This window comes from Cyphomyrmex costatus, unplaced genomic scaffold, assembly GCF_001594065.2.
Source record: "Cyphomyrmex costatus isolate MS0001 unplaced genomic scaffold, Ccosl1.0 scaffold193, whole genome shotgun sequence".
Taxonomy (NCBI): Eukaryota; Metazoa; Arthropoda; class Insecta; order Hymenoptera; family Formicidae; genus Cyphomyrmex; species Cyphomyrmex costatus.
The window spans coordinates 5225403-5248916 of record NW_017275965.1 but is presented as its reverse complement, the minus strand read 5'-3'; the positions used below and the strand labels follow the sequence as shown (position 1 = coordinate 5248916).

Here is a 23514-nt window from a genome sequence, read left to right as displayed (position 1 = left end):
CACACATACATGTGTAAAAAATATTTATAAAAACTTTAAAAATTACATTGCGTTAATTAATGAAATTACTTCACACGAAAAAAAGATTTTGCTGAGGTATCTAAAAAAATTTAGGTAGATACAGATCTGAAAATAATTTTGTTGGACCATCAAAATAATTATGTAGGAAACTTAAGCATGATGGGCAACGCTGCAACAAGTTTGGACATTCCAGCAACCAGTTTGTGTAATATTATTTTCAGATCTGTATCTATTTAAATATTTAGATACTTTAGCAAAATAATTTAAAAGTTAATTTTCAAGTAATTAAAATGTTTTTTTCCATGCAGAATTAAGAATCCTGCTGAGAATATGCCGTGTATATATGTTTCCTCTGGAAATTTTAAAAGAACGTACGTCAAGAATCAATTGTGTAGATAGCGAAAGTATAATGACAGTCACGACTAACGTTATTATTTATCATTTGCGAACCTGCGCGGACAAGAGTTGCGCAACTTTTGATTAAGACCGCAAACGCGGTGCTAAATGTTCCACGCGCATTGATCCCATATTTCATGAATCAATTTCTCCATTTAACCAGCGCGATGCGAACAGAACCGACCAACCGCTACCACGCCGCGCCGGCGATCCTCAAGAGAAATCCGACCGCTTGAAAAATGACGTTTCGCTCGGCTAACTTCGCCGTCGAGGGGCAGACTCAAAACTATCCGGCCGACTGCGGCCGGTAGTGTATCGGTAGCTTTGAACCGGTTATGGCCGCCGATTGCGACTCGCCGGAAACTGAAATGACCGCGACGTTGTATATACATTAGACAAATATACACTGTATCTCAAATACGCATACGCGCGTGTCATTGCTCTTTCTCTCACACTGTCTCTCTTACTAGAGAACGACGGCGGTTTCATCATGACGACGATGATATCGCGCGCCACATCGATCCGCATGAATACCAAAGAATCAATCACCGTGCCGATCGGTGGTGCCGATAGGAGAACGTTGCACGATCGCGATTTGCATCGGCGGTCCGCAGCATTGAAATCATAATAATAGGCTGGACCATTCTTATCGCGCACCGAATGGGATAAAGATGTCTTTAAGCATTCTTCTGCGCTGGCTCGCTCCCCGGCATTATAACCTCGGAAACGCGAATCGTTGCATCGTTCCACATGCGTGCGCCTGGTTACGAAACGATACAGAACACAAACGGGCGGGAGAAGAAAAATACTTAAAAATATTAAAGCACGCGCCGCAAATCGCACTATTAAAGTAAATTTTATCACTTAATCAATAAAGTCTATTTTATTATGTAAAACTGTAACCCCGAAAATTTCGTATAAACTTTTAGACAATGATCAAAGTACTAACCACAATTATTTAGTTATGAATTTTTAATTTTTGTATAGGATATAGCAAACGAATTCGTTACAAGAGAAATAAAAATTATAATAAACAAAATTACACGATATAAATTCGAAAGCAAAATAAAGGATAATTCTATTATCAAATTCCAATAGAACACCTGGTGCGGAACATTGCCGTTTCTGAGCGCAAGCCTAAAAGCTGGCGCTTGGCTCGGTTCTGGACCGCATTCTTTGACGCAAGAGATGCACAGTCATTCAGAGCGGTTCACTGTCAACGTCGAAACACCACAATTTCCGACGATGATAGGGAACCAACCACCTGCACGAGACGGTGTTTGTCCGCGGCTTCAATATCCTACGGTCAATTAAGTGGCCATTGTGCCATTTGAATGCATTCTTATGTGTGCGACAAATATTAAATTATCTGAAGAGGAAGAGGCTTCTCAAAGATTGGACACGCACAGTTTTCGAAAAATCGATACAATATATTCAATTATGTATGCGAATGGAAATTCCAAGTGCTCTTATACAGTGATTACAAGGTACGGAGATAATGTGATATATCAGTGCATCTAAGCTTTTTGCTCGAGGTGAATTGCTTCTCGTCGATTTAATCCGATACAACGGATATCGTTAACTAGTACTTTTCTAATATCTTTCCTGATCAAAAATAAAAATCCACGCGTAAGTCGCGAATGTAATGAGAATGGCGTTTTACGCTTCTGTTATACTCTCCTCTTATATTCGATTTAGGTTTTTTATTTTCGCCAGGAGCGGGGGAGGAGGGGGATTAGCGATAATACATTTAAATATTACCATCTCTCCTGGATGTGAATATCTGAACTACAACGTCTATTCCGAGCTGCAATTATTCGCAACTCGGTAGCAATCTCGCGCGCATCTCGGGTACGATTGCGACCCCGTATGGTAATCGTTACTCGGATGCCACGACGCAGATCGTTGGATCGCCGCTCCTAGCTAGGGATATACTGCCGACCTTAACCTCCACATGATATACACCGCGTCTCTCAGTACGCATGCACGTGTATATTGTATCCTATCTCCCAATCGGGTAGATACCGTATAGGAAATTAAAATTACGCGGCCCCAGTGAATACGATACATCCTTACATTCCAGTAAAAGTGTCTATACGTAAATCAATTTGTCACGCAGTACTGCGGAATTCTATCGTTTTCAGCGAAATCGTAGAATAACTCAGAATACATTTATTCATGCCTGACGCATAATCTCCCTTCGAAGCGGGGTTCCCCTAACCGATGCGTATATTCTTAAACCCGATAACACCTCGGCAAAGCAAGCGTTATAATTCTGAAATATTCCGCCGCTAAATGTGTGTTTCGGTTTAATCTCTTAATTCGAGCAACCGATAATTTTTAGCGTTCCATCTCGCCTGTCGTGGATAATATAGCCAACGATCAATCAGCCACCGATCTTACGCGCTTACTGGACTCGGCCTAGTCATTTGAAGATGTCCGCACCCCGTCGTCCTAGCTCGTCGTCATAGCAGACTTCAGGATCATGAGATATAATCACAGGAGGGATCGTCCAACGTTATAAACAGCATAGCGTCACGCGAGCGCACGAGTTAACGCCGCTAAAGTCTACTCCGTGAGGGTCGATCACAAAGAAAACGGAGAAGAAGAAGAAGAAGAAGAACAAAAATAAGAAGACAAAGATAAAGAGTAGTTGGAAGGAGTTTAAAGAATACAGCGGCAAAGGAAACTGTGTAAAGCAGGCGGTCACGAGAAAAACCACAGATCTCTTGTCTTCGGGTTCGCCGAGAGACGAACGGACGTATAATCTTCACAAGATAAAGAGAGATAGGGTGGTAGGGCAGCAGGAGAAGTTGGGAAGGAGAAAGAGAAAGAGAGAGAGAGAGAGAGATTCTCGTGGTCACGATGAGGGTGGGGGCAAGGTGGATCGTGGATTGAGTCATTATGCTTGCTCGGAGGAGACCACAGGCCTTGATGCGGGAACGGCTGCCATCGACTCGTGAAAGGAAACCGACCGGATGATTCAACGCGTACAGACAGACTAAGTAGTCGCGGTGTCTACTATATACTGCTCTCGGTGTTCTTCCCTCATTCAGTTCAGCGTCGTTGTTTCCTCTCCTGGCTATTTCTGCTTCTACAATCGGTCTCGGTCAGATGGACGAAGATAAGTCATAGAACGTTCATCAAGTTCGATCGCGGATGCACGCGAGAGAGTTTGAAGCGAAAGACGAAGATAAACGAGATCCTCGATCCCACGTTAACTCATTATCGGCAAGTTCTGTGCTCGCTCTCCTAGAAAATTAATGGGACAGCGGATTCGCATGCGCCATCATATTTCTTTCGCTCTTCTACATTCGGATTTATTGTTCCTATTACAATCAATTTCTACTTTCCTCTTGAAATAATAATCTCCTTATTTTAGCACAATAAATATTTTATTGATAAAATAAATAATTTTCTTTTGACCTCTATATCTTTAAAGATCTTTTTTCTTCAATTTTATTCTATCTCGGTCAATGAAAGTCTATGACGATTTAACATTGTTGTTTCACTATCACACGTGTCGGTTTTCAGGTACACTAACATTATTTATCCGATGAAAGAGAAGTTCTCGCGTCACACGACGTCACTAACATCAGCACGTACCATAATATTATGACATCAGACCAGTCCTGACTGGTTTAGTACCAATGCTATTACCGGGGCTAATCCGCCACCGGATTTTATCTCGTCCCCAATATCAATACAAACCAAATGAGAACAAGATTTTAACGCGAGTCGCTATGGAGAAGAAAGGTAAGAAGTACAAACTAGAAGAAACAGGTTCGGAAAACCGCAGGTACGTCCCTGTGAGAAGTCAATAAAACCCGTAGATCCTGTTGGCCGTTTTAGATCGATCACCCGGTTCTTAGGGAGGACTAAAGTATCTTTTGACAAGTCATTTTTATCCGTTCGCTTCAATCTTTTCAAAACAAGAAAGCGAACGAAATAGATTTCGACGTTGATTATGGTTTTATCTATCTCGAGTCATAAAAGCAGAAATTAACTTCAGACTTCAGAAATTAAAATCTAATCTCCTTGAGATAATAATCGATATATAATAATGAAATTGCAATGAAAAATATTCTCACAAAAGTCACAAGTCTATTTGTGTTTTAATATCATTGTCGCATCAAATCTCTTTCTCTCTCTCTCTCTCTCTCTCTCGCCGAAAAAAAAGAATACAAATCAATTATATAAAAAATTTTTAACAAGAATTATAAAAGTTAAACACTTAATCAATGATGCCTATAAGAAACTTAATACGAGTAAGAGATGAAATAAATTCTTTTATTTGACGAACATATATTTATTATAGGCGCTTGTAACTGTTTATAGGATTAAAAGTAATTAATAAAAGGAAAAAATCTGTTTTCTATTTTATGCAAATAAATAACCTTAGTCGCGAGTAGATAATTAAATAATTTAGCACGCACCAAGTATACATGTAGTTATTAAATTTCTAAGTAATAATACGCGTCTTCTATTAGCATTTCGTGCGTGAATAACTAGGAGAAGGTAAATATAGTGACACAAACATATAATAAAGTCACTTGATTAAAGAGCTTTCGCAAATCGCATTTTACTGGCGAGAGGAGGATAAGCATTAAAGGTCCGTCGTGTCCTGGCGTAATCACGAGCGTTAATATTCTTCGCGCGTGCGTGCGTACACGCGCGAGTACTCCTACGTGTCGACTGCGGCGCGGTTCGATAAAAAGTCGCTCGGGTGTGAAAATCATCATCGCCGTTGTCTTCGTAACGACGTGGAACGCATCGAAGAAAAATGTACGGTCAGCTGAAATATACTCTGAGAAGTTCATTAGCTCTCTTAATGCGTGAGGGTGTTGCGTGCTATTGCGTGGCACGCGTGGGGTCGCGGCACACGGCGAACAGCGGGAGATGGTAATTTGCGGCGTAATTTAAAGGAGACTTCATATACTTTCACGGGCATTACGAACGCTCCACTTGCGATTCGCGTAACCGCACGTTCACGTATCGCGACCCTCGCACATACGAAAGTGCGTATACGCAACGCGGAACCGATCTTTATAATCTTGTCGCATTTGTCTGTCCGTTTAAATTGCCCTCTCAATTATCGGGCGTGTTAGGTATATTCGCTAAATCACCGATAATAACAATGCATGTGCATTGGAAACGTATAACTCTTCGCGAAATTGTATATTGCGTATGGCATCGGTTTCGCAAGTGTCCATTACTCGTTCCGTAACTTTATAGTAGTTTCGTATACGATTTAGAAAGAACTCGATTAAACCGGTAACTTTATGTCTTATTTAGCTTTATCAAAACTCCAACTATTTAATAAAGAAATACGATATGCAAATGCTACATGACACTTCAGATAGATACCATGATTATATAATTGAAACCAATTCCTATTGATTACACTCATATGTATCGTACAACCAAATGTGCTTTGCATACCTATATCTTTACAACGTATAACAGAAAAGATAAAAGTATGAAAAAGCATTATATTTTTAGTTTATACAAATTATAAAATTGCCTTGCGCAAATTTAAAATTTCTATATTTTTTTAAAAAGAATCACATTTTTCACAGTCTCATATTTTCAATTTCTTATCCCGGCCAGTACTCCGATTCTGTAACTTTTAACGACAGTTCGTTACGCTGTCGTTGTGCAGTTTTTTTATCATATATATCTACGCAACGGCAACAATATCGAATAGTTAGTTATAAGAGTTACAGAATCGAGTACAGATCTCACATTTCTATCTTTTTACGATAAGATATAGATAAATACTAAAGTATATATACCGCTACATCAGGCTGCAATTAAGCCGAAATGAGATTGCCCCTCGCGAGGAAGAAAGTACCATGTCACGATCGCGTTTGTGCCTTTCCGAACATCAGAATTGAAGAATTTACGAGTCCGTTGAGCGAGCAGGCATTTACCCTCCGCTTCCTCCTGGCCGCACGTCACGTCTCATGCTCTCTCGCGGTTCCGTTCGACCGGTCGGTCGAATTTCGTAGCTTCACGTCGCACCGCCTCTCGTCTCCTTTCGGCCGTACGTCCATCCACGCGGATTCAATGTCCATGCAAAGCAAACGGCGGCCCCGGCACGGCTGTCAATTATCCGTTATATACGGCCCTGGACCTCGAACCCATCTTTAACGACCTCTCAAACTTAGCGAGAGGGGAAAAGAGGGAAAGGAAGAGTAGAAGGAGAATGATGGGACACGTCCTCCCGCCTTGCGCCAAGAAGCGCCGAAAATTCACGGGGGCCACGAAGATCGCGAAACAACGTCAGTGACGACGACGGAGAGAACGGAATCGAAGACGAAGAGACGACGTGAGATGGACCAGGGAGGATCTTTCCAAGAATCATTTGATATTCCAAAACGTTCCCGCCACGTAGAGCTCATGGGATATTCTTCTCCTTTTGTCTTTGTCTCGAGGAGAGCAGATTCACCAACGAATAGCGTGCTGTGTTATACTTCACCGCCAAATGTGTCAGAATTGCAAATACGTGCGGTCCGACGAAACACGTCGAGAGGCGGCGGCAGCGACTCGATAGAAACGGGGCGCGAATTCCGCGGTGCGAGCTCTAAGATATATTCGAAGACGACAGATGGAAAGACAGACGAAGAATGTCGGTAGGGGGATGCGAAAAGAGCCATAGAGACAATGGTGTGAATCGCAACCGAAATGTCGGAAGAATCTTGGTCTACTTTAACATGGAAATTTGAAACAATCCCTATAATTTTAGTCACATTCTGGATGTCGGCCCTTTGAATTCGACGTTTCCTATATATTCCCATCGCGTAAAAGTTATGTTTCAATCGTCGTGAGTAATATTCGTGCAAACATTTATATGCTAATTGCGTGTTATATCTATTAATTTTAATACTTTGATTTTATCCTAATTTTCAAACAGTTTATGTTGTACGATGATAATTTTAATCGAATAAAAAAGAATATTTTTATCGATCATAAATACACACGTAAATAATTTCGATAATATACCTATATGGTGAACAAAGGCAATTGTTCATATTCACGATAACGCACGAATTCGCGTTAGAACACAAAGCTCGAGTTAACGAATCTTTTAAAGGGTTGAGTCATGCTTGTCCAGAAAGAACAGAGTAGTTGAACAGGATGTTAAAGTTAACAAGTATAAGGCTTCATCCCTTTGCGCTCGTAAACGCCAACGCCTCGTAATTATAACGAGATGTTTCCTTCGAATATAACGAGCGCAGCTGATGAGATCAGAAAGTGATAGCTCGAATAGCTAGCACTTTGGATCAGTCCTTGTTAAAGGCATGCATCAAACGTCGCAAATTAATGGAACAGTCCTTATTTTTTAACATTCAATTAGCTACGAACGTGGATATATTTATAAAATATTTGTGTACGTCGTATAGGAAGTATTATCGTATATCTAACGAATCGTTTAGTCGTAAACGTGACTATCGCGAACAAAAATGTAAACTGGTTCTTGTGTCACTAACCTTAAATCTGAAGCGGTCACAACGTCGAGATTGACTACGGTCTTCGGCTATGACTCTCCTCTTCACAGTCAATCTGGAAAGATAATATACACGACACTTTAATTTTGGCCTTGAATCCAAACGATGCAAATGCGCACAGATAATGCAGTATCACACAAAAAATTTATGACGCCACGTTAAAAATCCGGAAAGGATAATCGCGTGTGACAGTTTGCTGATTCTTTACTGTCTCAAAATATTGTTTAACGTACAGGATGATCAAAATATTATATAAGTCGTACATATTAAATAACAGTGTTCAATAATTAAATGTATTGACGTTATTAATAAAAAACGAAATGAGTTAGAAGTAATTATTAATGCTGGAAGAAAAATTTTACCAAGTATACAATATAAAAAAAAAAATAAAGATGAGAGATATAAGGCAAGGTCTTTCCAATATCGTTCGTCATTACGTGGGCATAATCTTTCGTCTCTTTTCTCGATACTAAATTGCGATATACTCACTCAAGTGAGCGGATGTGCTCACTTGAAAAATTGACTCTACCTGGATGGCCCCGCGCACGCCGCGGATAAGATTGCCTTCGTAATTTCTCCATGGCTGGCCTCTACAAGCCGCGCTTCTTTAAAAGCACCACGCGATTGAACGCGCGCCTCGCCGATCCGCCGAAGGTGCGTCGCCGGCCGGATAATGGCTTATTAACAAAGCGTTGCCGAGGAACGCGGGGAAGTGACAGAGAGGCCTTGACGAGAATCGTACGAAGGAATCGAAAAGAGAGACGGAGAGAATGCGAGAATCCTGACGCCGGGAGTCGAGTCACGGGTTACTTCGACGCCTTCGTAGAAAGGGTCCCAACACAACGGGGCTTTAATTACGCCGATATCACGGTAATTAAGCCGATCAATGCGTGCTATTGTGCGCCAAGCGGAGAGCCTCAGTGCTTCACCCGGGTTCCTATCCGCAATCCCGACCACGAGCCTCCTCCGCACGCTACAAAAGCATCCCACCTTCCGTGGGGATACAAGGACGCATCCTGCCTGCAGTCGAATCTTCACCGCGACCACCTCACCGCCGTGGAAAAGCCACGACAAAGAACGGGGAGGAGAATAAACACAGTGACTCTCCCAATCCCGTCGATGATACGCAAACCGTTGGGCCTTCTACCTACCGGTGACGCGAACATCGGACATGAAGAACCACTCGAATGGATCCCTTCATGGGGAGATTATTTCGTTCGATCGTTCGATCAGATCCGAAGCTGATGGAATTCAATGGAGAGGAACGCTTCGCGAGGCATTGTTTCTATGCTTCTCAATCTTTTTAATCCTTTAAAGCGTGACGACCGAACACGAAAATCATTCGATATCTTTAATGCATCGTACTTAATAGCGGTCGTTATATTTTGCAGATAGATTTAAAAGATTCTTAAAGTGATGTGGAATTATCAATATTACGCAGATTAGGAAGTTCTTTAAATTGTCTACATAATGTACAAACTGTAAAATCATTTTTTACACAATTAAAATATAAAAAAAAATGCAAGATGATCGATTTAAGAAAATTGAAAAAAATTATATTTAGTATTATTATAATTTTTTAATTTTTTTTGCATTTTTAAATATATATTTCAATGTAATGTTCTTGTATTCAATTGATATACTTCATTTTCATCTCATTATTATATGCAACTTTCTTGTTAAAGAAATATAAATTAGGATTGAAATATATTAGTTTTAACATTACATTTTTTTCTTTTTGGAAAACTTATTTAGTACGCTTCATTAAGAAGAAAGTTGCTTATCTATAGTAATTTGTAAAAGCACATTAAAAGCACCGTAATATTTCGTTCCTTCATGACGAGCTACATTTATCTCTAATACTAATCTCTAAAATCACGAATGTATCATTCCGTTTGAATATCTGATTGCGCATCTTAGATTGATATGCGGTTCACATGAAACACGTTGGAATGCCTCATGGCAATGGATGGATAAAGTCATTAATTCAAAGTTGCATGCGATCCCCATTTGCAAAAAAATATCTACATTTTTAAGTAAGCATACTGCAATTATGGTAATCAAAAAAGAAAGTCATACGTTCGAATATTTCTGTACTTCAATCATTATGATTACAACACGATCGAAAATATCAGCACGGAAAGTTTGCGAATAATCATTCGCTACTTATCGACTCGTAAATTGTTCATTAAATTCCTATCTTATAGCATGGAATTTTGCTTTACGAAATCATCGTCTTTCAAAGTAATCATTGACGATCTACGCATATCTAAATATATTTTTTTTCATGCTATACACAGTTACAGTATTTCTCGATTTTCTTGATCATCTCATATTTACCACATGCGTGATTACGTTATGATCTCAGATGCACATTTATTTCTTACGGAAAGAATACGTATACATACACTTTAGATATTTTTAAATAAATAAATATGTTAAATGATATACATATAGGCTTCCACCTTATGTACGCCACATTGAAATAAACTTATTCTAAAATAAAGACTTTCTTTTTATCTTCTTTTTATTGCTTAGCAATTTAGAGCTAGATATTTATATTTTGAGTTAATAAATTATTTTGAATTGTGATATTAAATCATATACATATATGATTCTTTATATGACCTATTTTCTTTTTATTAAACTTATTCTTATCAAACAGCATACATTGTCCTACCTTTCGATAAGTTTTAGTTTACTCGCTCCCTTTTTCATCTATTAATAATTAGTTAAATATCACATAATCTGAATTAATTTATATCAAAAATAAAGAAACCCGTATGTGTTTGTAATTCTCGTTATCTCCTACTCGTTCAAAAATTTTCGAGAGTATGTTTATTATATTTACATAATTTATTTCCTTAATTAGCGTATGGACGTCTAGTTGCTGTGTAGTTTATAAGTCTCTTCATTAAATTTTTGTACAAGACGCAGGAAGAGATTTAAAAGAGCGAGAGAAAGAAAGAAGGCGCGTTTGTTTGCTACTGCCTATACAGTTTTTCAATGTTTGTCGTAAGAGTTAGGACACTGAACATCTCTTTGCAAAGACCCGCTTCATCCGGTGTTCCCCACTGTTTCAAGTAAGAAAAATGTTCAGAAATGCGCCGACTTTGTTCCTCACTTTTTGATTTTAACGTCTGTTTGTCCCACCATTTCCTGAAACATGTACCAGAGAGGACAGACTTGATGCGTTCGATTCTTTTTTCAGAACTCGTACAGAGATATGGGGGTTCCATTAGTCGTGTTTACTTGGGACTGTCAGAGCACATTGAGAGACATATAGACTAGCAAAATATAAACCACGCTATATGTAATAATAGATTACGTACAGCAATTTATTTTATAGAATTGATAGATATGATTAGAAACATTGTAAAATTTCCAAAAATTACATATTATTAAATATAATTAAAAAAACAGAAACTTTTTTATAGAATTGAAATATCTACGTGAAAATAATTTCTCAAACGTCTATTTAATATTATTTAAATTAAAGAAACGTATGATGTTATAACATAAATATATGTCTGTCTAACTACGTATGTGTGAAAATATATCGTACATTACAAATATATCGTATAATTACAAGATCTTTATGTCCAATCAAAGATAATTTTTCATTAAAATCGAAAGAATAAGAAACACAGTTCGTACGTCTTTAAACATGTTTTAATATTATGTGAATTTGTATTGACCAATTGTATTATTTTTAGGTCACAGTCACCGGTTCAACTACGACAAGTACGAACACAGTCCACCCTAGTGTAAACGATATGGACTGGTTCGCCGGTGTCGCCGAGGAAGATTTATTGTATTATACCGGTGTCGGTAACGACGTCGACTCCTTGTGGGCTGTTATTGGGAGTTTTGTACCGCCGCCACCTAGACCACCTTATCTACCCGAAGAGAGTATCGCCACCGATGGGCTTACCACCTGCGATTTGTGTTCGTGGGCATGGAGAAACGATAGGCATTCTTTTTCTTTGGACGGCACTCTTGGTAAGTTTTACATTTCTCGTATAGTATTAGAGTGCTATCATTTTTCTTTGTTCAGAGGAATGTACTAGTTAATTTTAATTTAACTTTACTATATACAAATATAAGCAAAAGCAGGAAAATTTAACGTGTGAAATCCGCTCTCATAAAAACTAGTATATAGAAAAATATATAAAATAAAATTATTTTTTCAAAAATATAAGTCCTGTGACACTAAGATTAAAACATTCATGAGTAAAAAGCCACGAGAAATTAATCCTTTTTACAAAATCAAACTATTGATATTAAATAAAATTTCAACACTCAAAAAATAAGTACGTTTAATTTCTCATTCTGTGTTATGCCGTTAACTTTCAAATATTGGATTTTGTTCAAACGCTTTAATTGCTCCATATTAAGTCACTCGAACGCAATTCAAGGAGTTTCAATCGAGCACGAGTAGAAGTACTATTAAAATATGTTCGCTTCAAGTAATACGACGTTCATCATTTGCTAAGCTCTGTCAGTTTTTCTTGTCATCACTTCAGCTAGTAGTTCTCGAAAGACGACGAGTGTTCTTTCGAGCCATACATCTGTCCACATCAGGACCGAGGGTTATTCCTCGTACACACACTCGACTATGTTTGCAACGTATTTATTCGTCAAACAGCTTTTCCAGTCTAGTACGTGCTTCAGGATTTGGGAAGATCCCTCTCGAACAAACGTCAACGAAGGTTCATTGTAACGAAGCTGTGAAATTCTTTTTCCTCTAGAAACTCTAATGAAGGGTTCAGATTCCCTTCTAATTATCATTAAGCCGTACAGTAAATTATTATTTCATATATTGTTCTAATATAGTTTCATTTAAAAAAAAGGATAAATATATAATAAATTAAACTAAGTCTTTTTATTGAAAAGTTGAACGTTAATTACATAATCACTGTGATAAATTTTTTAAATTTTACAAGAATATCTACACATGTTACGATTCAGCTTGTGACCTTTTTAAAGATCTTTATTTCTCACTCTATCTACTGCGCGCAGGAAGTTACACACGAAGATTTTCATTATTCCAAATTGCTCCAAATCAAGGGTTGGACACAGGATAAATATCGGTGCGATGATGAGAGAGATCATTATTACAAGCACACGAGGTGATGGTCGTAAGCACGTTCATTAAACGTAATGATTAGTGATGCAAAGGTGGCGCACACAACGTATATTCGTCACGTTTTTTATCTTTCCTGCCGTGATTTTTGTCATATCTTAATTATGAGAGTGCAAAATGCATTTAATATACAGTTTTACATAATGATAGATAATATTATTTTCTCATGTATAATTACATGCTAAAAGAAACATAAAATGATAATGCTGTTATACAAGAGACAGAGACAAATTGAAAAATATTAAAACCGCAGTAGATATTATAGAAGATTGCCACGCACAACGTCGTTAAAAACTTCATGCTGTATTTTCTTATCTTTTCTTATTCACTTTTTATCTCTCATCTGTATTAGTTAACATTAATTATTGTAACAGACATTGTCGCTAAAATTGTTTCCCTTTTTTATAGCGAAGACACGGACGCCCCCTAAATACTATATTATTTATGCAGTAATAAAATATTTTTTCTTCTTGACTTTAAAATGAAGGAAATTGATCACAAAATATGAATGAGTGCATTGCAACGATAACAATTGTCGACTATACAAAAGAATTCGCCAGACCTCCCTATACGTTTCCTATCGTAACGTGTAAACCGTAAGGGATAATTCTCGAATGTTTTCCCCCAACGTAGGCCGACCTTCACATCCGGTTGATGTGCCCCGACCAATCAGAAACACGCCGGTCCCGCTCTCATGGTTCTTTCTTTCGGGATCGGTGTTCGCACGTACGCACGAAACATACGCAAGTTTCTGCATCATGACACGCGGTGCTTCCCCACTCCTTCGGTGGGCCTCTTCAGGGGCCTCGCCCCTATCCTCTTCCGCCCCGCGGACCCCGTCGTCCGGGCACGCATTATCGCCATTACCATGAATTCCCGCAGTTATTACGCCTCTGTTGCACCGCCACCAAAATGGCGGCTGGGTGCATCCTACCGTGCGAGGTGGACGCACTCTTCGTTTGCTCCTCTTTTTATTGTGGCGCCTGCGCTGCCGGCATGTCGTGCTACGTTATACCGCTCGACAATTAACGTCGAGAATGGCGGCGGTCCACGGTGGGGATAATTGACCCTGTCAGGACTATGACAGCACTTTTACACTGTTGCATGATTCGATGGGTCGATCTCTTCTCCTACTTTATATTTTCTATCGGATAACTGTAGCACGTATTTCCGGTCGCGCGATGAAAGAGCCGAGGTTTTAAATTCGAATCTAATCCCCCTTGATCGCTTAAGCCTTTGTTTCCGACGATAAAGTCGCCTCTTGCAAGATCAATCATAATATACCATGGATATTCTCTATGTGTGAATAGAGCACGTATATAGTGTAACCATTTATAAACTTTGAATGAAAGCTGTTAGTCATTACGTCATCGTCATACCAATTAAATCTTAATTACTATCATGTTATAACTTGTTCTAAAACTTGAGAAAAAAATTTTCTCATTCTATTATCTTCATAAAAGCACGCGTCATGTATTACGTGGTTTACGAGAAACGTGTTTCGACGCGCGACTCGACGTCCTCGTCGCCAAATCGTGTACAAAGTATGGCGCACGAGTGGAACCCGGCGATAAATAAAGAAAATAGAACCGGAGCAAGAGAGCGGTGGATCAGGGGCTTCAAGGAGGCTGGCAACGGCGGTAATCATCGCGTCACTTCCCATCCTTCACGACGTAATAATTACGAGATCGCGCCTCTTACTCTCGACGTGATGCTGCAGGCCCGTGCTTGTCGACGAGGAAAGACAACGAGAGAGGCGGGGAGACCGAGACCAAAGAAAACAGAGGAGAGAGAGAGCGGACTTAATGCGAGCTTGCGAGTATCTTTCGGTCTTTTGCCTCGTGTCGACGTAGGCCGCACGATTCGGCGTGACTTCAACAGCGAGCAATAACTCGTACATTTCGCACTCGAAGATCTGCGCGAAGGTTCGTTAAAGCTCGACGAGGGTGGCATTTATTATGGACGACGAGTAAAAATTTCACACGGAGAACCAGTAAGAGATTCGCAAATAGAACAAAAGGTGATTAATTATTGTACCCTCAAGGAATGTTCCTGTCAAGGAAGTGTGTTAAGTTAACAAAGAAAAATAGTTCGTGCACTTATTAAGTTTTCAAGTGCGCATTAGTAAACGTTAAATTTAATTTAGAAAAAATAAAAAAAACTGTATAAATTTAAATTTTATTTCATTCTTACAATCTTTTGATGTCTTGAAAGTTCCTACTTAATTAATAAAAATGTTAAAAAATGTTTCATTCTTAATTCACTTGTAATTTGATTATATGTATATATTTATATTATAAATTAAATTAGAGATTTAATTATTATGTAGGTTAATATTTCTAGAGAATTTCAAAATTTTTATCATTTTTTTTAAATAAAAAGATCAATAAATTAAAGATAAATGTACTTGCTCATTTTTTACCATAAAATCTTTTATGGCATTTTTATTTAATACATTCGTAAAAATAAGTTTATAAAAAACCTTTTTGATCGACGTTGAAATAAACACCGAAAAAATAAACTTCTATACGTTTAATACTTTTGTAAGCACATACTGTTGTCTAGCTGACTCTAGTATTTGTCTTTTATTATGTTAGAAATTTCATGTTCTAAAGTAGTTAATCTCAGCGCTTTGTGTTGGAATATAAGTAAATCGATTTAATAATGCGCGACGCATAACGGTGCGTGTATAAATTGCCAGACATTAATTTGTACCACGACATTAAGCAAAGCGAACTACGCTACACAAAGCGACCAGTCTTGATTCCCAAAGAAACAAGAAATAATGATCATAAAGTTATACGATATGCAAATCATTCTCGTTCAAATAATTCCGGTCTCTAGGTTAAATTAAAACATTAATAATTGCATTAATTATAACGGGCAACAATTGAGCTATTCAGAATAAATCGATATCTTCATTGATTTATCCGATAGATAGAATTAAACTTCTCTTTAATATATATAACTCGAAATATAAAATCCTCCTTTAAATAATAAAAAATCGTACGTCTAATTCACGCTATATGGCTGCGAGCACGTTTTACTATTTCCACGGTACGATAACCAGCAGGTAGCCGTACTCTCTCGTATATATCCGTACTGGACTGATGTTATCTCGTTGCGTATACGCCTGGACCAAGGGAACGTAACGAGGCCTCTCTTAGTTCAACGGTAAGCATCTCTTCCGTTCCCTCTTCTTCTTCACCGCGTTTCTCTTGCTCCTCTCTATATCTTCCTTTTTCGACGAGCCACAGTGTCGGACATTCGTTGCGACGAAAGTAAGCACCTTCGCGCCTATATATCGCGCGCGGTACCGACGAATGCAAACGAGAACGAGTAGCGAGGGTGGCCTGTGCGCGCGAGCGAAAATTTCATATGAGGTAACTCTCGAGTCCCACCTTTCCGCCTCTTTTATGTGCCCCCGAGCCGTACACTTTTAATCTAAAAGTCGATCTCACCCACGTAGATTTATTGCCAAGACCCCCTCCCCTAGCGAAGCTGTGTTCGAATGATGCGTAGGCTATCACTCGTGCTTCGATTACGAGCATGTGAATTTAACTTTGTTACGTCATTTCATGTGGAATAAAATATTTTTTAATTAAAAGAAAATCCAAAAATATGATAAAAATATGTCAGATTAATCGATGTGTAATCGCTTCTTGAGGAAAAGATTTGTTATAGTTGCAGAAATTTTTATGACGACTATTTTATTATTGCGACAAACATGTTAAATATTGATGTTTAGATGCACAGTTAGTGATATATGGATATATAAATGTATGTTAAAAAATAGATAATAATGTTTTAAATAATTATGTATATCATGTGCGTACTTTCTTCTTCAAACTGAAATTTACAGATGTTGTTTCGTTTAATTCTCAATGCAGAAATATTATTTTTGTGTTTTAATTTATGCGATTTTTTGATAAATAAAGATAAAGACTCGTGTATTTCTTAAAAAAATATTTTGTACAAAAGGAAGCAATAAGAAAAGAGCTCCGTGAAACAAGCGAAATGATATAATACTCAATTCCTGTAATAGGATAAGTGATTTCATAATTAACGTAATATTTAAACGCGTCCATAAAGTTTCTCGATTGTGTCGCCGGTATGAATACACAAGTAGACTTTCGTCCGGCCGATGACGGATATGAAAAATGATTCGCGATCTCGCGGAGAGGCACGTATGAATTATCGCGGGCTCACTAATGCCATCAGATAGCTGTCATGAAAGCGGAGAAATTACACAGGAAGAGAGGCTAAGACTGGTGAGCGTATTAATCGTGCATTTTAGTGGATAATTAATTCAACTCCAAAGAGCCATGAGTTAATTATATGTAAATAAAGATCGCTGGCGTAGATAGGCAAATCATCAATCTTACGAGATGCGGTCGGCGTACTGCTATGTTCGCCGGCACACACGTGAATTATAGAAAACGGTAAATTGGATAATGGTACGTTTATTACCGAGATAGTGCATTGCACATCGATGCCCACGCGCGAGCTCGTGGCATGTATCGCACAATTTTGCTGCAACGATCGAGCGCGCCGCTTAACGATGATTGGTACGGAGTTAATTATCGTGTCCTCTGTGTTATCTCTCTTTGACAGTTTCTTCGTACAAATTACTCAAAGATTACGCAACGAAGTTTACTTTATAATAGTGCATATTAATCACAACTACGAAGCTGTCGTAATCTACGTAATGCCGCGACGATAGCCAGGACGCGGTAATTAGTGAGTCTCACGGTACACTAGTGCGCTAACGTTTTCATTAAAGTAGCGAGCAAGGTTTATGACATTTCACTTAACCTGCGATATCTCACGCTGCTTGATTATATTTCGTGATTACACGATTCGCGTTACGAAGTTCGTTGTTGCAATCTCTTTTTGACGCATCGCGAATGGCATGCCAATGAAATCTATTATTCATCTGTTCTTTATCGATTAACACTCTGAATCAATGCAGTAAGTTGAAGTGAAACAAAAAAATACGCTTCACTTTAATTTATTGCACCTTATGCACCAGTTCAGAGAATTCGCCGATAAAGAAGCGTTCGTGGCTCGGCAAGAAGAAATAATCGACGTCGCCACAAATTAAAATATTCATGCATTCCAGTATCCATTACTTAGTAACAAATTTATCATGGTGTAAAGATCGCAGTATTTTGCATAATGTATAATGCGTAAGAAAAATATCAACCAAATTATAAAGCACCAGAATTAAAAATCTACTTTTTAAATTCTTTTATACTGTTCATAGATATGTATAAAGAATCGAGAAGAAACTCAGAAAAACACTTTTATTTTTATCCAAGAATTATTAGAAAATCTTCTTTCGTTCTCATGTCTAAATGTTTCTCAAAGATCTTTCTTTACCAGTAATAAGCTTGACTATTTATGCCACACTGTTTTCAACGGTACTTCAGTGTAATTAAGATTACAACCTGAAACAATTATATGAAGATGGTCAGAGTCATTTCGGTGAGACTTCCTTATCTGCGGCACTTACCGAGCTATGCCGAACATATAGTCGCTTTATCTGGATGACACGAAATGTGGCACGATACCGGAAACATCCGCGTTCCACCTGTCGATGGCATCGCGCTCGTTTAGGAATGCTTGTAAAGACGGGATCGATCGTCAGAAGCGGTCGTTATTTATCGTTCTTTTTGTCGACTCGCGTTGTTTCACGTAGGAGTGCGGTCAGGTGAGAACGCGAAAGAAGATGTTAACAGCCGTCACGTATCTCTATACTAAACGTCGTCATAGAAATACCACAGTATCCGTGGCGATCGTCGTGAGTCAGAAGATTCGACGAATCCGGTGACAACCCGCAGAGACCAACTTTTCCCACCCTGATTGCGGCAAAAGCCGTCGACCTCCTGCGTGGTGTGGCTGTTCTTCACAGAATTTTATACGAACCACCCAGAAGTATGGAAGTCGAGATACAGCCCCTCTTGGCTCCTTCTCTCACATAATTAAACTCTTATATTCCAATTTTACTCAAACTGTATTTGGACGCTGCTATATAGTTTCTTCTCTTACGCATACTATTAAGATATCTTATTAATGTGAAAGCCTTGTGAATCTTTATGCAATATTTTACAAATATTATAAATAAAGGAGGGTACACTTTTTTTTATGTGAATAAGAATTTTATTAACTTTATTTTAATGTGCCAATTTTGCGTTAAGTACATTATTATGATAAGTGTCATTATTATGATAATTTTCGATTTCCATAAAGAAAAATATCATATCTTAAAATTGGCTTTTTTGAAGCCTCTATTCGTTGAGGCAGTTAATCCGAAAATGATGAATTTTGGTAACAAGGAATTTTCGGGGACGCTCTTTTAAAAATATAGTAAAAATTATGATAATTAAAAAAGACTTATCCAATATGGAGGACGGAAAAGATGCGAAAATCTTAAAGGTTTTCCAATTTCGGCGAAATTTGGATTAAGGGGGCTTACGCGGACGCTGATTTCGAATCCGTGATCAAAATTAGGAAAATCCAAATGGCTGATACAAAATGGCGGACGGAAAGTGTTGCGAAATACATAAAAATTTAAAAATTTCGGCGAAATTAGATAAATGGGGGTTACCGCGAACGCTAATTTTGATTCCGTGTTCCAAATTTTTAAATTCAATATGACAGACGGAAATGTTGCGGAAATCAATAAGATTTTCCGAATATGACGAATTTAATAAGACGCAAAGAAATGTAATTATAATTTAAAGCTTAATCGATTATGCTTTGGTGTAAATTTTATAAGAGAAAATTATATGGTCGTTCAAAAAAAAAAGAATCGCGCGCGTAGCGCTCTGTGAAGTTGGCACCCCTAAATGCGAATATTGGTAATATCATTATTGCATTCGTTTGCCCACTGTTTGTCCACGTTTGTTCACCCATTATTTACTTTGGTCCACCCCGCAAAAAAAGGTTATACACAAAAAAAATTGTAACATCCCCAAGTGATAATTTTTCATAATTATGTACGGGTATCGTTTGTCTACAACGCGCACGTGATTGTCCACCCATTATTTTCATTTGTCCACCCTATTTTTATTATATTTTTCGTAATAATGTAAAATAATCATTTGGGGGTGTTACAATTTTTTTTTATGCATAACTTTTTTTTGGAGGATAGACAAATGAAAATAACGGGAGGATAAACGTGGACAAACAGTGGACAAACGAATGTAATAATGATATTACCAATATTCGCATTTACAGATTCCAACTTTACAGAGCTGCTTTGTGAAGTTGGCACCTTAAATGCGAATATTTGTAAAATCATTATTGCATTCGTTTGTCCACTGTTTGTCCACGTTTGTCCACTCGTTATTTTCATTGGTCCACACTCCAAAGAAAAGTTATACACAAAAAAAATTGTAACACCCCCAAGTGATTATTTTACACTATTTAAATGCGAATATTGGTAAAATCATTATTGCATTCGTTTGTCCACTGTTTGTCCACGTTTGTCCACCCGTAACTTTCATTTGTCCACCCTCCAAAAAAAAATTATACACAAAAAAAGATTGTAACATCCCCCAAGTGATTATTTTTCGTATCGATTGCTTGAGAATTTATTTTACTAAATTAATGATTTTTTCGAAAAAATACGAGTGAAAAATATCAAAAAAAACGAACAACAACTGAATAAGATTAAAAGAAGACGAAAATCATCATCTTCATGACTATTTCAAGAAGCGGGGAAAAATAAAAAAATAAAAAAAATACGAAAATCAATAATTTAAAATGAAGACAGTTAATTAAAACTAACGGAAAAAAAGGAAAAAACAAATAATAATCTCATAAATTAGACAAATCCGGAAAAAAATTTTAAGGATGTATAAATTCTTAAATTTTTTATAAAATTAAGTAAAGAAAGAACCTACGTTGTAATTTTAGGGGGATTAACAAACCAGTTTGGTCTTTTCCAGATTTGTTTGTGTATCTCCAATAATTCTGAATCGCGCGCGTAGCGCGCGCAGGAAAAGGCTAGTACAAGAAAATGTAGAAATAAAACGATCCTCGAACGGTCGTAAAAAATTTGTACCCTCCTTTTATCATGTTTTTTTTTTAAATTTAATCTTCTATTTAATACACGTGTTCATAATAATAACTCTATACAGGCAAAATTCTTCTGACGACACTTACGACTCGAACTATTACATGACGTCAAGAAATAGAGTCATCAAATTACTACTCATCGGTTATACCGCGGTCCGACTGTAACGTCAAGTTCCGTAAATGCGACAATGGCGTCTTTGTTTTCCTCTTCTCGTACATTATTAACGATAACGCGCATGCCTCTTGAAAGTTTTTAAAGACATACTCCGGCCATCCGACTCGTGAAGAAGTGCTCTTCTCTCTTTCTCGTTCTTCGTGCCTTTCTATTTCGCTTCTTTTTGGCCCAACGTGCGCAGAACAAGCCACAGAAGAACCTATCCACTCGATTCTATTCTTACACTTTTACTCGACATAGGTACGAACCTGACGTTGACGTGTACCAAGTACCTTCGAGCGGGTTTCTCGAGTTCAGGGTTGATGTGTAGTGTATGAACGAACGATTCCGTTAACTAAGCTTCGTTTGTATAAGCATAGAGTATTTCTCACGAACAGCCACTGGGAATAACCGACTGGTTCTTCAAAGAAAATTTCTTGCTTATTAATGCATGCGGATGCCATTAATATGCCAAAAGTTTCACTCATAAAATTAGACATTACACGACACGTTATGAAAGGCTATCAATTGTATAATTTATACTTTTGCATATTAATATACTACATGCCTGTATACATCAATATTGAATAAATATTGAATTATTCTGATGCATTTCCAATACATTATTAGCATCTTTAGATTTTTACAGTATTATATACACTTCACTGCACTTATATTATAATTATAAGTATATTATTTGAATCTTGTACAATAATGTTTTTTTAATTAAGAATTATTATATTATCAAATACACAAAATGCATTTAATATATTTCTAAAAGAACATGGCACAGTAGGTAATTGACATGTTCAAAATTAATGAAATTATTCGTGATATTTCTAGTTTAGAATTTTTTAACAAATCATTCAAAACATTCCAAACAGGGTATTTACATATGTTTAAATAACTGTGTTTTGAGTAATAAAATATATTTGACGCTTGTAAAAATTAATGAAGATGCTTATCTCTTTATTGAGAGAATTTTATTGAGATATCTTATGTAATCATGCAATCATCGGCGATACTTCTGCTATTGCGATTATTATCGTTGTTCCTGATATTATATAATCATCGTGACTATTGTTAGTGTACGATTACATCGTGCAGTGTATTGATACCGTTTTACGCCTCCGGGGAAGCGCTTGGTTCTTCCATTGCGGCGGCTTCGGAAAGCTGCCAATCAAGGTGCGATCGCGCTGCTCTCCTCGAAGGGCAGATTTCAGATCTGAGATCAACCGACGCAATCTGAATGCGGCGTTCAATAACCCCGCGGCTAAATGCGACGCGTTCACTAAGTACGAAGGACAATGTTCAGACGGCGAGATTGTTCAGATAAATACATCATTACTGAGCTTTGCAAAGCCTAGTACAGTTGAACTTCCTCCGCGTATCTATCCATCTATCTATCTATCTATTTGTATCACTACTTTTTCTGTTCTCAAGCATGTGGAAGTAATAGACGAGCTTTCATTTCGACATAGATAATTCTGTATAGATGTACGTGTGGAGGATCATCTTTAGAAATTAAAGATTTTTTCTAACTAAATTAAATGGCATTTACTTTGCCATAAACGTTATTTTTAACTTATAGTAAAAAAAGAGCTCTAATAAGATTAGTGTTTAAAACAAAAGTTTAAACATTAAATTCACGAAAAACTTGTTACGTTTTTAAATATTTTCTGAAGATTAGATTGTTTTAAGATTATTATTTATTGTACTATGTGACGCGAGTTTACTTATCATGAAAACAAATAAAAAATACGAATTAATAATGAAAAAAATACACAATCATTCAAAAATAAGCGAACGCTATGATCAATCAGTTCGGCGAATTCGATCGTTTCGCTTAAATAAGAGCGATTTATTCTGCACAGCTCTCGATGACGAGGATGAACTTAAGAACTCTCGCTCCGTAAAGTGTTGATAATTGATATTTGATCGCGTGCCAGGCCGGCAATTAAATGCTTTCAGGAAGCCGTTGCGGCGGCCGCGCGTCCTTTTTATCGTGCACGTCAAGCGAGAAAGAGAGGATCCGAGATAAAGCGCGCGTATACACGTGGAAAGACAACCGACTGTCTGACTGTCAGTCCGTCTGTCTCGTCGGCCACACCTTCGCGGACAGACCAACGAAGAGAGAGAGAGAGAGAGAGAGAGAGAGAGAGAGAGAGAGAGAGAGAGAGAGAGAGAAAGAGAGAGAGAGA

At 37.7% G+C, this 23514-nt stretch overlaps 2 protein-coding genes across 2 annotated transcripts in view; one reads left to right on the top strand and one right to left on the bottom strand.

Annotated features, from left to right (window-relative positions):
- The window catches only part of LOC108772945 (L-lactate dehydrogenase A chain), a 118612-nt gene extending 110532 nt beyond the window's left edge, over nt 1-8080 (bottom strand). Inside the window, exon 1 of the mRNA XM_018538621.1 lies at nt 7911-8080. The gene's annotated coding sequence lies outside the window, so the exon portion shown is untranslated. The remainder of the gene's footprint in view (nt 1-7910) is intronic.
- Nucleotides 1-23514, top strand: part of LOC108772942 (TSC22 domain family protein 1) — a 76945-nt gene that overhangs the window by 31240 nt on the left and 22191 nt on the right. Inside the window, exon 2 of the mRNA XM_018538616.1 lies at nt 11645-11930. Coding sequence (XP_018394118.1) covers nt 11645-11930 — 286 coding nt within the window. The remainder of the gene's footprint in view (nt 1-11644; nt 11931-23514) is intronic.